The sequence below is a fragment of the Poecilia reticulata genome, chromosome 10 (genome assembly GCF_904066995.2).
Source record: "Poecilia reticulata chromosome 10, P_reticulata-male-v2, whole genome shotgun sequence".
Taxonomy (NCBI): domain Eukaryota; kingdom Metazoa; phylum Chordata; class Actinopteri; order Cyprinodontiformes; family Poeciliidae; genus Poecilia; species Poecilia reticulata.
In genome coordinates this window covers 11248034-11266027 of record NC_088839.1, presented here as the reverse complement: position 1 = coordinate 11266027, position 17994 = coordinate 11248034, and the positions used below count along the sequence as shown (strand labels likewise).

Here is a 17994-nt window from a genome sequence, read left to right as displayed (position 1 = left end):
ATTGAAAATTATTATTTTTTTAGTTGTAACAGAGATTCGAGGAGCATACATATGCTTAGGATGAACTGTACACGTTTATATCCGAGGTGGAGCACACATCGACCATTAAGGACTGAAAGCTTAGCAGAAAGCTGGCGCTAAAACACTTGTAGGATAATCAACGTTGCAAGCGGGAAAAACAAGCCCAGTCTAATTGGGTCATTACACGAGGCAGGGGGGCTTTCAGCAGGTGAGATTCTCCCTTTGCCGCGTCTCCAACCTGCTGAGAGGGGGCGCGGGGGTCTCACCCCTGTGTTTTATCCCTCAGCCAATCATCATCTCTAATAAATGAAACTCTACTGGAAGTGACACGCTAATTATGCTCACCAAGAGAAGCTGGCTGCAATTAAGCCACACGATAAAACCTTTTTTTTTCTGCTCGTCTCAGTCACAGTTGCAGTCGCCTCCATTTGCCCCCCCCCCAAAAAGCAAAATCCCCAGGCTCTTCGGTTAGCGTAGAGTTAAAAAAAGAAAAAAAAGGGAGTGTTTGTCACACTGGAGGTTGGTTAGTTCAGGGGGTCTGGCCTCTGGTATTTAACAGGCTTTTGATTAGAATAAATCAGAGCGCTTTGATCTCAGTAAAGGCTGCAGAGATCTAAAGGGCAGCAGCATTTCAACGTTTCCACCTAAACGTAGCAGGTTGGGAAATCATTTAAACCTGGCAGTGTGTGGACCCCTGCAGGCTAACTGAGAGTACTGACAGAGACTAGTTGAAGGGTTATGACTGGAGGATTTCCACTTACGAGCGACAAGTTTGTGCTTACAAACTGCAAAAATGCGTTCTTAAGTATTTCATAGACTGACACAAGAAGACATTTGTACATTAGTTTTTTTTTATTTTTTTTATTTGACGTCCAGTTTCAGATGCATCAGCTGCATCCATTTGCATAGGTCAGGTGACAAGGTAAGTCATGCCATTTGACAGAGTGATTTCAGTGAACATTACCACAATTTTGAGAAAATAGTTGGACGAACGACATTACATTTCAAAATGTGACCCAGCCTGCAGTTTCCCCAAATTTGTTAGATTTTCTTGGAACTTTTACACAATCACATGTGATCATTACAATCATTGTTGTGGTTTTGGTAGACTATATGAATGGCTCAGTTTAACTACTACTATAAGTGCACAGAAAAAAGAAAAAAAAAATCAGATTGTCAGAGTCAAAATGAGAAATTATAAGTTATTTAGGATGAAACAGGTACCTTAAAGTGACTTCAAAACGATTTCATAGGTGATATAATTATTTAGATTATTGTGGAATGGCCTACGACTCTTTGATGTACACCTACAATATGACAACAACAAAGAATGAAAATTTAAAAAAGACCTATAAACCTAAACATCCTTTACATTTCTTAACATTGATCATTTATCCTACTTACAGCATGCTTGTGAGATTTTTACGGTTATCCTGTCATCACCCAAAAGCCATTTATTACCCAACATCATTCACATGTAAGAAGGTCACGTTTTCTAAATATAGCACATTCTGGGTTGATGATCTTCGGAGTACCGCGTTTGGTACATAGGCTGAACTGTAAACATTATTTTCCTCTTCTTGAATAAATAGTTGAAACACTTTTCATTCACAACAAGTGCACTCAAGTAAAAATAATAACAATAAAAAAAAAACAAACAATAAAATTCACAGCTCTGGCGGTTTCACGTGGATGAAGCAGACATGTTCGTTTGCAAACTGCTAGTGAGGCTTTAGATCTATTCTGCAGTACCTCAGTGTACGTTAAGTGTAAATACACGATCAAGTATTTCGCATAATCCACAGTACTGCAGATTGGAATAAAAACAGTACAAGGCAGTCCAGTTCTGGATACAAGAGGTGGTCCCAGTTCCTTCCTGAGCTTCCAGTTTAAACTCTAGAAAGACGAGATGCAAAGACAAGGAGCTGATATGAACAATAACATAAACTACTGGGCTTTCCATAAGTGTTCAAACTCGTTAAATTTTATTGGAACATCAATGGGATTTTGTCTCAGATTTAAAAAATGCAGTGCACAATTGCACTACATTTGTAGTTATGCACTACTTTATGTTGTCACAAAAAACTAAAACAAACTGAAGTTTGTTGAAGTTTAGCGGTTTAACAGTTTAATCCTATAAGAGCTCAGGAATTATGACTACCTGTTGCAAGACTGTTTTCAAAAAGCCTTTACCTGTTTGGCATTTTCTGACCAGCAGATGGAGCCAAAGCGTCATTTCTTCGCAGCACCTTATTTGCAGGCTGGAGTCTTTTCACGTGAACAATATGGTGATCCTAAATGAAGAAAAAGAAAAGAAAAAAAAAATCAACCACAAAAATACGTTTTCTATTGTGTGTTACAAAAAAGGAAGTTTTGATGTTTAACACAATCGCGTGCCCAAACGGGCTTACCGCACTCTGCCTGCTGACTGGACAGGGCGGTGGCGGTCTCTTCGGGGGGTCCGGTCGCATCTGCCCTTTAGGGTTTTGAGAAGGTAAAGATGGAGGCCCTGGAAATGCTGTGGACGCCTGGCTGGGTCTCTGTCCAGCGTCCTGAGCTGCCATAAAGAGAGGCTGGGTGTGTCCTTGAGGAGATGTTTGCTTCTGAGGAGGACGAGCTGCAGGTGGGACGGGGGCCGGTGGCTTCTTTTGGACGTCTTTGTGCTCGGCGGCGTAGGGGGGGATGGGCGGGGGGATGGGCGGGGGTTTCACCGCCGGCCGCACGATCGCCTGCCTGGGCCTATCTGGGCACGACGGGCTCGGATGAGGTGTAGACTGTCCGTGTGAAAGAGAACAACAAACCTCAAGGACTTCTACTAAGACACAATGCATCGCACACTCATATCTCCGTCGACATGCACATGAATGTTCTTAATTACCAAATCCTGCTTCGCTAGGAAAGTTGGGTTGGCATGACCGATGGTGTGAGAATCGGTTTCCATGGGTTTACCTTCAGCTGCCTCTGAACACCTAGAAGATCAATCAACCACAGCGGCTACAAATACAACAGAAAACTCGGAAGGGAACATCAGATATCAACAGCTGTTGCTGTAAATCTTTGGTATTTATCGTTGTGAAGTTACATACTTTGGCACTGGCAACGGAGGAAAGGTCTTCAGTGGACCGAGTCTACGTTTGTAGCAGAACCAAAGTCCAAAAGTAGCCAAAACCACGAGGAGAACCACAATAAGCACCAGTGGCAGCAGAATGCCTATTATTGGAGTACAACAACAGAGAGCAAACAAAAACAATCAGTACAGGAGGAAGATTTAATTTACCGGTAATAAAGTTTTACAATCTGGCAACACACGATTGTTGCCAGGTACAGCTGGGCTCTGTACCTGGATTCCTGGGAGGTCCGCTGTCCAAACTCCCCCCCGACCCACTCTGGTTGCACCAAGGAGGAGCCCAGCCCGGGTCGCAGTGGCAGTTATGGTTGTTGTTGCACAGCTGGAAAGAGGAAAACGTGAAACACAAACAAACGTGGGAAAACGTCAGCCTCTATTCCAAACACAGATAAAGGTGCAAACATTTTAGAATGACGAAATTCCTTCGATTAGACTTGAAGTTGACTCAAGTCATTGCTTTACGGCCAGAACCCCTCATCGTCTTAAACGTGTCAAACAAGTGAGTCACAATTGGCTTTACTGTTGTTTCTTCAGAGCGCATTGCTAGTTCTGGCAGAATTATCGCATAAAAAGAGCCTTCAGAAAAACACCTCTAAAACTGGCAGGCATATACAAACGATGAGGTTTTCTCTAAAAATGCAGAACAAAGACAGCCAACTGTTTTAAACAAAAATAATAAACGTGTCGAATGGGTGCATAGCTGCTTGTGGCCGACATAAAAAAAGGAGTGAGTATTTCTACTTTCCCAAAACAAACAAGTCGGGGAAACTTGTGAAAGTAAACCAGACGGATTTCTCCTCCCCCACCAAACAGCTGGGATCTTACTGGTGCTTTAGCTTCTTTCCAAACATTGTTTAACTTAGAACACGTGAAATATAAAAGTTATGTCTGAAAATGACTAAGAAGTTGGACAAAATGATATATTCCTTTTGAAGCATTTTAAAGATTCAAACTTAATCAAATTTGACAATAAAAATACACATTTAAAAAACATTTTCAGGGTGTGCATTTTGCCTACTCCCTAAATTTTCCTTTTAGAGATTATAGTAGAAAAGTTTTCAGTTAATCGTTAAACTACTACATTATGGCAACAGTACATAACGTTGGTAACATTTTGGAGAAAAGAAACAAGCTCCCACCCAAGTCCATAAACTCGTTCACCTTCGACACTTTTACTTAGTTTGGCTCATAATTAAAGCAGTAGGATATTAGGAAAACAAGAAACTGCCATTTTATTCAGAAATTTCAAGTTAACGAAAATGATTTACCCAAATTTTCCTAATTTCACTTTATCGTTATAATGGCACCTTAAAAATTAGACGCTACCAAATACTGCAGCTATTGGGCACATCAAAAATGCAGCGATAATTGGGATTCCATATATTTCTCAACACGACGATTCATTTTCTGCGTCTTTCTAAGTAGGATTTTAGCATCGGTAGAAGAATTCATACAGTATCGCGTTATATTTTAAAAGGGAAATAATTTCAATAGTTCTGCAGGCCCCGCTGCCAAAGACTTTCCATAATTACAGGCCGCCAGCCAAATAAATCCATCATTTCTGCTGCGACACAATGGGACCTACTCCGTGTCCGTGGCACTTGGCGTTGCACTCATCCGCTCTCAGGAATGATGCATTGCGACACTCCCCGTTAAAGCAGATCTGTTAGGGGGGAAAAAAGGAGTTCTGTGAGGAAGAACATTAGAGAAGTGGCAAAATAAAACGCAATGGTCATGCAGTTAAAAAAAAAAAAAGAAAGAAAAAGAAGAAGCTAAAAAGAAAATACTTCAAAGCCTGAGGATTTCACACTTTGCTAATTCTGGAAATCCCATTTAGCGTATTTTCACACATCTCACAGAGTTATCAGCACACTTGGTTCCCGTCATGACCAGGCCTGGGTCCAGAGTGTCGCCCTGCGGCTCCTCGTCCCCTTGGCCGAGCTTGTGCACGTGCGTCCCCAGGCACTTGTACTCGGTCCTCTTGCTGTCCACTTTGACCGTCGTTTCTATGCGGACCGCGTTGTTCTCGATGGGCTTGGCGGCGGAGGCAGAGCACTGGATTTTCCCGCATTTCGCATCCCTGGAGAGCAGCGACAAAAGACGTGCGTTAGACGAAGGAGAGTGAGAGGAACACTCCCTGAATTTTTCCTGAGTCTTCACCTGTCTCTGCAGCTCCTGTACTTTCCTTCTTGGTCTTTGCCGCAGTTGCCGTACATGTCCCCCGCTTTGTTTACTTCTTTAAAGCACACGTCAGGGGATGGGCGCGCATCTGTGGTTTGGAAGAAGAAGAACAAAAAAATAAATAAAAAATCACAATAGCAATACAAAACACACACAAACACACACGTATCCCTCTGTGATCAGCGACCAGCTGATGAAGACCAGATGGGCTCCCGGCTGCCTCTGATACGACTCCTTTGATGCATCAAAGACTCTCTAGGAAGACTCTGTTACAACATCAGAGGCTGATTATGGGGCATTACTGAAGCAGCTCACTTCACCTAAACAGCCTCAATATTTGGAAGTTTAATAGGATAGCAAAAAAAAAAAAAAAAGAATGAAATAATTGATTAATTATGTAATTATGTCCAGCAGAGAAACGAACATCTGATGTAGAGTTAAGAGCTGATGCTTTAAAATGGTTTTAAAATATGGCAATTTCGATGTTAAAATGATTGTTTCCTAAACACAATCCATAATAACCTGACTGCATCTAAAATATATATATATATATATATATATATATATATATATATATATATATATATATATATATAAAAGCACCCAATCTGTGCTTTTATATATATATAAAAGCACAGATTAGGTGCTTTTGTCTAAAAATATTTCACTTGGCTTGTATTTGAAATGAATGTGAATGAGTAAAATTATCAGAATCTTTATTGGCCTAAACTACTTCTTCAAGCTGAAGAAGGAGTCCTACCGGGCCTTTTTGGCCTGTGGGACTCCAGAAGCAGCTGATAGGTACCAGCGGGCGAAACGGCATGCGGCTCGGGTTGTCGCTGAGGCAAAAACTCGGGCGTGGGAGGAGTTTGGAGAGGCCATGGAGACAGACTTCCGTACGGCTTCGAGGCGATTCTGGTCCACCATCCGGCGTCTCGGGAGGGGGAAGCAGTGCAGCACCAACGCTGTTTATAGTGGGGATGGTGCGCTGCTGACCTCAACTCGGGACGTTGTGGGCCGGTGGGCGGAATACTTCGAAGACCTCCTCAATCCCACCAACATGCCTTCTGTTGAGGAAGCTGAGCATGGGGACTGTGGGCTGGGCTCTCCAATCTCTGGGGACGAGGTCGCCGAGGTGGTCAAAAAGCTCCTCGGTGGCAGGGCCCCGGGGGTGGATGAGATCCGCCCGGAGTTCCTTAAGGCTCTGGATGTTGCGGGTTGTGTTGGCTAACGCGACTCTGCAATATCGCATGGACATCGGGGCAGTTCCCCTGGACTGGCAGACTGGGATGGTGGTCCCCCTGTTTAAAAAGGGGGACCGGAGGGTGTGCTCCAATTACAGGGGATCACACTCTTAAGCCTCCCTGGTAAGGTCTATTCGGGGGTCCTGGAGAGGAGGGTCCGTCGGATAGTCGAACCTCGGATTCAGGAAGAGCAGTGTGGTTTTCGTCCTGGTCGTGGAACACTGGACCAGCTCTACACCCTCAGCGGGGTCCTGGAGGGTGCATGGGAGTTCGCCCAACCAGTCTACATGTGTTTTGTGGACTTGGAGAAGGCGTTCGACCGTGTCCCTCGGGGGCCCTGTGGGGGTACTCCGGGAGTATGGGGTACCGGCCCTTTGATACGGGCTGTCAGGTCCCTGTATGACCGGTGTCAGAGTCTGGTCCGCATTGCCGGCAGTAAGTCGGGCTCGTTTCCGGTGAGAGTTGGGCTCCGCCAAGGCTGCCTTTTGTCACCGTTTCTGTTCATTACTTTTATGGACAGAATTTCTAGGCGCAGCCGAGGTGTTGAGGGGATCCGTTTTGGTGGCCTTAGGATCGCATCTCTGCTTTTGCGGATGATGTGGTCCTGTTGGCTTCATCGGAACGTGATCTGCAGCTCTCACTGGTGCGGTTCGCAGCCGAGTGTGAAGTGGCCGGGCTGAGGCTCAGTGCCTCCAAATCCGAGGCCATGGTCTTGAGCCGGAAAAGGGTAGAGTGCCTTCTCCGGGTCGGGGGGTCGTCCTGCCTCAAGTGGAGGAGTTAAGTATCTGGGGATCTTGTTCACAATGAGGGAAGAAGGGAACGGGAGATCGACAGGCGGATTGGGGCAGCGTCTACTGTGAAGCGGGCGCTGTACCGGTCCGTCGTGGTGAAGAGAGAGCTGAGCCAAAAAGCGAAGCTCTCGATTTACCGGTCGATCTACGTTCCCACCCTCATCTATGGTCATGAGCTTTGGGTCATGACCGAAAGAACGAGATCAGGCTGGGCTCTCCCTTAGAGATAGGGTGAGAAGCTCGGTCATCCGGGAGGGACTCAGAGTAGAGCCGCTGCTCCTCCACGTCGAGAGGAGCCAGTTGAGGTGGCTCGGGCATCTGGTAAGGATGCCTCCTGGACGCCTCCCTGGTGAGGTGTTCCGGGCACGTCCCACCGGGAGGAGGCCTCGGGAAGACCCAGGACACGCTGGAGGGATTACGTCTCTCGGCTGGCCTGGGAACGCCTTGGGATTCCCCCGGAGGAGCTGGAAGAAGTGGCTGGGGAGAGGGAAGTCTGGGCCTCCCTTCTGAAGCTGCTGCCCCCGCGACCCGACCCCGGATAAGCGGAAGAAAATGGATGGATGGATGGATACTGCATCATCACTTTCATCCACACATTATTCAAGACTCTGAAAAACTACTTTACTATATGAAAAGTGGCGTTTTTAGCTATAGTAAATACAAAAGTATCCCTTAAGAACTTAAAAATATCACTAAATTTGAGTGCGCCGCATTGAGCAGATGTTTTCAAGCACAGTTTCCATCCATGGAGAGAGACACTTTCTGAGACGAGACGTTTAAAAAAAAGTTTTCAAGGGGCTTAACTTTATAGGTTGATCTTAGGGATTTTAAATCAGTAATGAATCCTTGTCTCCCTGATGCACAGATGAGACGTGACACAGACGACTTTCACTTATTCCTCTTCAAAATGCGAAAGACGTGTGATGTCTTCTGATATTTGTAAGTTGGGAAACGATTAGACTGGATAAGGAATCAAGTCAAGTTTACCCTGTCAGCAGGTTGGTAGGGAACATAAAGAAACATATCCAATACTCACTGCTGGCGAACTACTTTGGGTCACCAGTTTCCCAAAACAACTACTGGATTCTGCCTACTTGACTTGCCAACTGGTTGTTTAGGAGTGATGCAAAAAGGAAAAAAAACAAATTTTCTGTAATAATGTTTGCTCATCTCTTCTTTAACCTTCCAACATGAGCCAAACTCTCCAGCTGGGTGTGGTCATAAAGAAGGGACGTGCTTGTGGAAAACTCATGCTTGCTGTGAAGAATCACGGAGAACCGGTGACGCTGTGGGCCTTTTCCTCGACCAAATCCACTGACAACCTTACTAGTGACTGGCATCATGGACTCGTAGAAAAAGAAGGACGTCTTTCATTAAAATCTTAGTGGTTTCTGTCATAAAACTGAATACGGTATAGTAAAGCCAACCTGCAGTATCTGCAGAGGAAATGGCCAACCTAGCTTGTGACCAGCCTAGGCATGCTAGTTGTTAGCCTGTCCAAAGCTAACACAACTAAGTATTATCCTCCTCATTTGCCAGCGCTGGTTGCTTAGTTACCATGCCTACCCATCATTAATAAGACCAGTTGCTGGCTTCAGAATGGATATAGCCTCCTGCAGCAAGGAAATAGCCACAGCTGGGTGCGCAATAGTCTTAATTGTGGCGATAAAACCACTTCAGCCATAAATGATGATGAGCTGAAGAGATCATAAGAAATGATTCTGTAGGAACAATCAAAGATCCCTTTCTCTGTATGTTACAACAGACAAAGCTTCCTATAGGCTTTAGGAGGCTGGTCATAATACTATTACAATGGGATCTAAATAAACTTTCTCAAATTGTGAAACATTCAAATTGGCACATATGACGTGTGTCCAGTTTCCTCACCTCGCCCCCAGAGGAACTGACACTGTTGCTCCAGGGTTAGACACATGCCCGTGTAGCAGTAGGCCCGCCCGTGTGCGCAAGATGCACCGTCCGCCAAGTAGAAATTAGCTGGACACGACTCCGACTTTCCGTCGCAGTACTCGGGAAGATCGCACAGTCCAGATTTGCCTCGGCAAAGCTCTCCCGGGCTCTTTATCTTCACAGTGAGACACAGAGGGAAGATAAGATGATTCAAAGAAAGCCAAACTTTCTTAATAACAGTAGTGGCCAATCAAAAAAAAAAAAAAAAAAAAAGGTGTTATTTATTTTTAAAAATATGAAAATTACTTTTCTTTCAAGCCTAGCCATAAACAGCCACCTAACCTCACCCTGCATACCTTACAGTTATGGCAGCAGACTCCATGGGCACACTCGGCTCCAGCTTTAAGGGTGCAGTTGTTGGCGTTGCAGCATGGACTGGTGCATTCCTGTTCACGACGTTTAGCAGCGTAAAATATCAACAACAACAAAAAAAACGCTGAAAGGAAAAGAAAAAGTGTGTGCACACAGAGCCCGTCTGACCTCTTCCTCCCCACAGTCACATTCCTCTCCGCTCTCTAGGTAGCCGTTGCCGCAGCGCCGCCCTCCGTACAGCGTGTCGATGTTCGGCAGGTTGAAGAGACATTTGCCTCCTCCAGAGTTCAGGTAACTCTTGAGTTCCTTCAGGTTGCAGGGATTGAACACGCGGGGAAACGGAGACCTGCAGAACGGAAGAGACACCAACCCTTACGCTAGGTACAAAATTTATCGCCTTTCCTATTTGCCTTCCAATTGATATAGCCTGATTTCACATTATGTTCCAAGTTTTGTTTGCGTTATACCCGGTGGCAGCGGCCATTATGCAGCCACCGTCTTCTGCCTTGGCCTGGCAGCAGCCATCTCTGTCATGATTCATGCCGAAGTTGTGGCCCATCTCATGTGCAATGGTGGCGGCGACCCCGACAAACTGTGGCGAGTGGTCCTTAGCGTTCAAATATGACATAAGGTTACAAATGAAACGACAAGGACATGTGGTTGCAACAGCAAGTGGAACGTGAAAGCCGTATGTTGAAAATTAGGATTATTGTAGCGTTTTTTTGTTTTTTTTTTCTCTCTCTTACCGTGTTCACGCCACCCGACTGGTATTCAGAGCACATGGTTTTAAGTGGTGCCAAGCCAATAGTGCTGCCCTGAAATGACACCCCCCTGCACACAAAAACACCATCAGTAACTGGTTCTGCACAAGATATTTACCAATTGGACTGAGAACGTACAAGGAGTTGTCAAATATATTTTCTATCACAAAATTTATCCAACTCTGGATCGTCTGTTCTAAGCAGCAATGTGAAGCCGGTCACTTTTTTTTTTTCAATTTCTTTTACATCCTGTGAGCTACTAAGGATTTTCATGTAAAAATTAGAGACTCTTTCATCTCAGTTTTCTGGGGGATCCCAAAGAAGGAAATCAGGACAAGAAAAACGCATGAAGAGACATGAGGTACTTTTCCAAGTGATGTATGAACCACGCAGTTCCGTCGTCCTGTGGGTTTTAAAAGGTTTTTGTCAAAATCAGAGAACTGACCTACCACAACGTGGAAGCAGTGGTGAAAGACAAAGTCAGCTCAGCAACAAATAAGACAAGATCGTGTCTGTCTATGGATATTTCCGTAACATCACTGAATTGAGCTGAATCACATGTTTATGGAGCTAATTTAGGATATCACTTAATACGATTTCCTGTCCCATTTTTACTCTACCATCAACTTTTGGCTACTTCCGGATCATTTTTAATTTGAATTATTTGAAATAAAATACACACTAAACATTCAACGGGTAGCGCGTCTCCATGGACAAAAATGTACAGAAGTTGCAGTTAAAGGAAGCACAGAGATGAAGACTTTGTGGGAAGTGCAAAACAATTAAGTTTCATCATATGGTCAGAGACACCGACGTGACGAGCTGAGCGTTGTCGTTGGGGAGATTTTTCAGCTCCTTCCGTCTCCAGGACAGGAACGCCGCCAAGGTGCTGTGCGGGTTATCGGACACGCCGATCTTGTCCTGGTCTGTCCACACCTCCAGTCCGATTAAAGCCACACGGATATTCAAAGCCTTGTAGTACTGCGGGGAGTCGATTAGGGGGGAAAGATGTTATTAAACACATCTTGTGTGTTTAATGGCGTTTCAAACGAGATGCTACCTTGTCAACCAAGTTGGCTGCTCCCAGTAGCTTCTGTCTTGTCTTGTCCAAACTCCTATCGTGTCTCTCGAACTGCAACGCAACATGAACCACAATAAACACCTAAGTGCTGCTTTTCTGATTAAATCCATCTTAGTTATTAAAAGGGGAATTTCTCAGAGATGTGTCTAAAAAAAAGAAGAAAAAAAAGTCGGTTCAATGTGTTTATTAGTTCATGTTTACCAACTAAAAATTTAACAGTAACCACGCAAGATGGAAATATACATGTAATCTAATCAAGTGTTCATATATTAATAAACACGTGTGAATTGCACATATACCTCTCCAACTCCTATGTTTAAAGATGCAAAACCACAATTAGCATCTGATAAAATGCAACCATATGTGGACATTTGCCAACCTGTTTCCTTACCTCAGCTCTGTCTGCAACCAACAGAAGCTCCACATATTTCATGTTCTGCATCACCTCCCTTTTCTCCTGCATATAAAGACGGTTTAATGAGTTAACAGAAAACATATTACATACCTCTTGAACATTTTATTTACATTTTGTCACATCGTAACCACAAACTTCCGCTTGCTTTATCAGAATTGTACATGTCAGCGCAACACAAATAGTGGTTTTATCTCTAGAGTTGGCAGCAAAAGGTCAGAAGAACTTACATCGGTGTCCCTCTTTGCTTTGTCTGCATTCCTCTGAGTCAGCTACTTTTTGTTGGCATATTCTCAGTAAAATACGTCAAAGTTTGTTGTTCTGAACAAGTTTAAGGGTTAGGAACATTTATGAAAGCCACTTTAAAGTTTTGGTTCTCATCAACATGGCAACTCACCCTCCCAATCCGTGGCGACGCCATTCCTCGGATGAAGTCATTAAGCCCGCCCCGATGCTCCTCGTCGCCATAGTGATGTGTGCAGCTCCCCTCAGGCAGACGGAGACTCTCCGCTCTGAAGACAGCATGCTGCCGGGCGTCGGTAGAATCGGGAAGAGGCTCTACTAGGTAGCTCACGCTTTCGTTCAGAGAGATCAGTCCCCTGAGGAAACGACACGTAAAGTCATACATCATCACGGAAATCAGTTCGCATATCATTGATTTGGAAAGAGTGCCAATAATAAACCTATTTCTTTCTACTGTTATACATTTTCACAAGTAATATGTTTTCAGTTGAAACGGGGAAAAAAACCAAAAACCCAGTACATTTCATTTTGGTTTCTTTCACTTTGACAACTTTACGTGTTGGCAGGACAGAAAAGTGCATGCCTCCTGCTGTTGACAAATAAAGATCAGCTGGGACCGACGCAGCCAAAGCACAATCCTCTCGCCTTCTCCGCATAAGCAATGCGTACGACAACAGCAGGGTCGCGCAGCTGCAGAGAACATCTGCTGAAGTCGGGCGCCCACACATCGGCGTCCCGTTTTTGATTTGTTTGCATTCATTCCTGAAACGAATCGACATGAAGATGTACTCCTTCGCTCTCCCTCCAGATGTACGGACGCGCATAAACACTTGATTTGTGGCAGGGTTCCTCCTCGGCTGTAAGGGCCTCCAGCGGGAAACATCAGCAGCTCTCAAGCCGCAGGAGGAGAAAAAAAACAAAACAAAAAAACAAAAAAAACGGGTCTCCACGCTAAGCTGCACTCGATGAACCGATTTTAGAGCCAATAACCTACTGACTCAAAGGACTGCATGAGAGATTAGATGCACTGTGTAAGCGTTTGGCCCCAGCATTATCACAGTATAAGTGTTTGCGCAGTCTTTACTTTTTTTTTTTTGTAGAACAATTATTCAATTCACAGACAAGCTTCTCAGAAAATTCCCCTCTTGCATACCAAATATGTTTATATTGATTTATATATTTATTATTTATATATTGAGTACTCTCAGTTTTGTTGTCAACGTTTGTCGTTTTCTATGTACGGGGGTCCTACATGGTTTTCATTCAGAATCACCAAACTTGTCAAGACTCTTTTTTTTTTCAACCTGTAGTGTTTATAGTTTGTGGAAATTTAAATACAGAGAAAAAAAATTAACTACTTTATTAGTTATATTTTTACGTTCCACAAGAAAAAAAATGTATACAGTACTGAAATAGGCTCCTGATTTTCAGAGAGAGGCGTCGCGCCGCTTCACAGCTTTTGTTTGGCATCTGGATTAATTTAGACCAGCTCTATTTCAAAACCTGTAACTCTTGCACTTGACAAATAAGGACTGGGGTATCTGTTCAGTGTTTCATCCAGAATCCATTTAGAGACTACAGGTTCATTTCAATTTGAGTTTCATGACTCCAAAAAAACAGTAAAATGGACATTTTATATTTTTGAATCATTAGTCAGTCTGATCATTGGAAAAAAACACAAAAAAGAGGTGGATTTTCACAGCACTGTGGGAATCCACAACGCTGATTGGTAAATTCCTAAAATCAAGGTGGGACATCTCAAATCAATGATTAAACCCACCCCCCTAAAATTTAAATATGAAACAATATAAAATTTAAAGACTAGAAAAAGCAACTGTAAGCCAGACTCTTAGTAGATGCTTAAAAAATATCACTCCAAATAAAATAAATGCATATAAAAACTAAGTTTCAACTAAGTTTTTTTGCAAGTCTATTTTCATTTACTGAGATGCATATCTGTAAAAAAAAAAAAAAAAAAACAGGTGATTGTAAAAGTTTTCATCATCAGGATACGATGATGGCACATCTATAGTTAGAATACTCAAACATTATCACAGCATAACCTAATCAATACCAAGTAATAGACTAATAGATACTAGTAATAGATTCCACTCACATCTTCCTGTTGTTATAGGAAATCTGTTCTTTCTGCCAGCCTCAAGTCTGACGACATGTTCTTCTCTCTAAGGGCTTAAGAGGTTTTTTTCCCCCCAAACATTCGATTCTATGAACTCTTATTATAATACTTGTAAAAAAAAATTAGGCGAACATTCAAAAGTATACCTGCTAAATTCAGACAAACCAGAGTCTGCTTGTGCTTTCAACTGCCTTCATTTAAAGTGCATTATGCAGGTACTTGGGGTGAACAAGGAAGCAAAAAATAGAAAAAAAAAAAAAAAATCTCTGTTTTGTGAGTAAGTTATATAGCTGAAACCAACAGCGACCTGCTACAACAAAATCAATGAAAAAGCTCCCATCTGCTAGATTTAATGAATATTTCTGCTCCTTCATCGAGGCCTTTGAGAGTCAATCTATATATTTGCTGCAGTCGGCTTTGTGAGTTCAATGCACGAGTAAAGAAAAGTCTGTGAATAAAAGTTGGTTTTCTTTACCTGATCCCTGAACAAGTGCTGACAGCAACACTGGAGCCTTCAATGCCCAGAACTTCACCATGGTAGAAACAATTTTCCTGAAAAAAAAGTCTCATTTCAACCCTCAGCTTTCTGTCTTCAATGTAATGTTCTTGTATTTTCAGGAGAAAAAAAAAAAAAAAAAAACGTTTTTGCATTAAACACAGATGCTGATTTTCACTTGATTTTCTCAAGTTCACATCCAATCTTCCTTTTTTTTTCAGAAATGCTCAATAAGGTTTTTTTGCTGTGTGATTTAGGAGCATAAAACTGTTTCTTTAGACTCACGGTGCTGGCAGGAGAAGCGGACCGGCGAGCTCCATCAGGGCTGTACCAGATTTCCTGATACCCAGGGGCCAGCAGCTGTCTGGAGGCAGTCAGCACAAAGAGGACGTAAACATTCGAGACACAGAGCAGCAAAACATATAGAGACCTCAAGGGTGAACGTGAACCGGGGGCGATAATTAACAAGCAACAGCTGAAGGAACTAAGATAGTAAAAGAGAACATTGTATCTCAATCTTGTAAACTATTCATTCTGGGAGATATCCTCACTGAACCAAAGTGCTTTAAAGATTTTCTTAAGCAAATCCAAGATAGTAAAGCACAAAAAAGATGTCATGAGTGTTTAAATAAATCTATATATGTTTTCCTGAAATCCTTCACCTGCTTCCCGGATTGTATAACTCAATGGTGAAAAAGCATTTCGTGGACGGAGTTAGCTCCCCATGTTCCAGATTTATTTTTTTCTACAATAAAAACATTTCTCAATTGCTAAACAAGTCTGACTCCACCGCAGAGGCTGATAAATCAGTGGAGGTTGCATGGATGTCTGGACATTGAAAAAACATTGCTTTTGGTAAACCCTTACATTTGTCTTATCCTCCATCTCTGTGCGTGCGTGCGTGCGTGTGTATGTGTGTGTGTGCGTGTGTGTGTGTGCGTGTGTGTTTCAGCAAGGGCCTCTGGACTCAGACCAGCATTGATGCTTCTTTTCCTGTAGTGCTCCTTCCAACTGTGTCTCAATCCATCCTTCCTGTTTTCATTCATAAACTTTGTCTGCCCTGCAGATGGTTTTCTTTTGCTCTGCCTCTCCAAGTGTATTTTTCCCCCCTAAGATTGAACTTTATCCTTTAATCATTAGTCCAGCAAATTCTGATTAGAATGAAAGATGCATTTAACAAATCAAGCGACAGCTGTGACCCAGACCAATTTGTCTGAAATGCATTAGGTATTGTACAGTAAAAATTTTTTATGTTCAGTATCTGTTTTGTGCTGCAGCACAAAAGCTGGAAGGCAATATTGATGTTCTTTTAAACACCGGGTGAAGTTAGCTTAATTAATCAAACAACTGAATTTGGAAGTGAATTGTCCTTTCACTAACACAAACCAAATGTTAGCTAGCATTCTGAGCTTTAGCTTTGCTAAAAGCTAAGCAACTATAGATCTCTCTGAAGTTGCAATTCAATTAAAATACGGGGGCTTCTTTTAAATTCAAGCTCTAAGCTAAGCTCATAGCTGCACTTATAGCCTGTTTGTATCTACCTTATTTTCCGGACTATAGAGCGCACCTCACTATAAGCCGCACCCACAAAGTAAAAAAAAAAAAAAAAGTACAAGCCGCACAGAGCTATGAGCAGCTGGTATCTTTTCTCCGTCGTGCCTGCTGCTGGGCATGTTGTTCTAAATGAAAATCAGCACTTTCTTCTTTGATTTCCAAGTTTGACTTCCAATGATTCACTTCTTGCTAGAGAGCCCCCTGGTGGTTAAAGAAAAATCCACAGAAAAACCGCTATAAGCCGCATGATTCAAAACAAGGGAAAAAAGTACCGAAAAATACAGTACTTATTGGAAAATCAATATTAGACAATGTGTCTCTACAGTGTACGAATGCACAAAAGGTTAATACATTCAGCCGAATTAGCATTAGCATGGCATTGCTATGAAAGCTCAGGCTGCTTGTCATAACTGGTCATTTCAACCAATCTATTGTACAAGTGCTCCACGTTTACTGAACAATTTGAGGAATGTTTAATTCCATTTGAAATTCAGACACTACATCAATAACTCATTTCTGAATGAGGGAATAACTGCTAAAGCATTTCCAGATTGAGTTCTATCTCCAACCTAACCTCAACCTCCAATATGGCTTCTACATAAGATGTAGTGACGATGATGCATTGGTAAACATTTGTATTTCATAGGGTAAACAATGTATTGAGTTCAGTACAGCGTCTTTTAGGGACTGTGGTGTTACAGTGTTTGAATGTATAAAGTGCTAAGAAGTACATTTCTGTCAACTGGTGCTGCTAACAAAGGAGTAACTGTGCTAAGGAATTATCAACAAGTCTGATAATCTATACAATGAGCTGAGAACATTAGCACAGTATTAGTCAACTCAGGCCACAGTGTCTGATGGTTTACCATGGAAGTTTCTAGTGAAATCCAAACACCACTTAAAAATGGCTGACCACTTCAATAGCTAATTCAGACATATTTGATCTGTGTCCTATCGTTTCCTGCCGTATATGTATATTTGCTAAGTTAGCACACTGCTTGCTTTACATACAATGCATGTCATACAAATTGCATCTCACAAGGACGCAAGTGAGCAGATCTCCCAAAATATCTGTTTCTCTAGAGCGTGATTGGGACAAATGAAGGGAAGTCTTTTCCGTCCCCCGTCAGACGCCCTGAGGGAGGCCAGCCACTTGAAACAATGACAGACTGTTGATGCAATCTGCAACAAAGCAAGTCACAGACAGAAACGACTACTTCATCATCCACAGAGAAAGAGGAGGCTCTATAATTACACACATGTCCCACATAGAGGATTTAAAACTGATCAGTCAGTGTGGATGTGTCATCGCAAACAGGGCAACCCCCACAGTGTTTGGATTTGACCTCCTGACCTCATCTGGCCTTCCTTTAGTTTTCAATCAATCAATCAACCAAATTTATTTGTATAGCACATTTCAGCAGCAAGGCATCTCAAAGCGCTTTACACAACCAAAACAAAAACAGAAATAACAGTGAGAAAGAGAGAAATTAAAAACAAATAAAAATAAAAAAAAAAAAAAAAACTCCCTTACCAGAGGACGCCGCCGTCCCACACAGAATTTAACTAACTTATAGTTAGAGGAGTCTGCCCTCCCGCGGACTTTAACTGGTTCCATTCCATTTCCATTCCACTTTAATTTTCATCGTTTTCCACCCTCATTTTT

The 17994-nt window shown here is 42.7% G+C and overlaps 1 protein-coding gene across 2 annotated transcripts in view; it reads right to left on the bottom strand.

Annotated features, from left to right (window-relative positions):
- Nucleotides 1–1432: 1432 nt before the first annotated feature.
- Nucleotides 1433–17994, bottom strand: part of adam19b (ADAM metallopeptidase domain 19b) — a 25599-nt gene continuing 9037 nt past the window's right edge. Inside the window, exons 4-23 of one of the 2 annotated variants that reach the window (XM_008419561.3) lie at nucleotides 15060–15138; nucleotides 14754–14830; nucleotides 12296–12497; nucleotides 11878–11943; nucleotides 11466–11537; nucleotides 11220–11386; nucleotides 10391–10475; nucleotides 10112–10251; nucleotides 9813–9990; nucleotides 9629–9718; nucleotides 9252–9447; nucleotides 5309–5417; nucleotides 5006–5228; nucleotides 4734–4811; nucleotides 3362–3470; nucleotides 3108–3231; nucleotides 2900–2990; nucleotides 2433–2795; nucleotides 2215–2315; nucleotides 1433–1917 (exon numbers count right to left, since the gene is read on the bottom strand). In XM_008419561.3, the coding sequence (XP_008417783.1) occupies nucleotides 1911–1917; nucleotides 2215–2315; nucleotides 2433–2795; nucleotides 2900–2990; nucleotides 3108–3231; nucleotides 3362–3470; nucleotides 4734–4811; nucleotides 5006–5228; nucleotides 5309–5417; nucleotides 9252–9447; nucleotides 9629–9718; nucleotides 9813–9990; nucleotides 10112–10251; nucleotides 10391–10475; nucleotides 11220–11386; nucleotides 11466–11537; nucleotides 11878–11943; nucleotides 12296–12497; nucleotides 14754–14830; nucleotides 15060–15138 (2557 nt within the window). In that variant the 3' untranslated portion in view covers nucleotides 1433–1910. Of the gene's footprint in view, nucleotides 1918–2210; nucleotides 2316–2432; nucleotides 2796–2899; nucleotides 2991–3107; nucleotides 3232–3361; nucleotides 3471–4733; nucleotides 4812–5005; nucleotides 5229–5308; nucleotides 5418–9251; nucleotides 9448–9628; nucleotides 9719–9812; nucleotides 9991–10111; nucleotides 10252–10390; nucleotides 10476–11219; nucleotides 11387–11465; nucleotides 11538–11877; nucleotides 11944–12295; nucleotides 12498–14753; nucleotides 14831–15059; nucleotides 15139–17994 lie in introns of those variants that run through there. The other variant, XM_017307199.2, reaches the window with a different exon arrangement.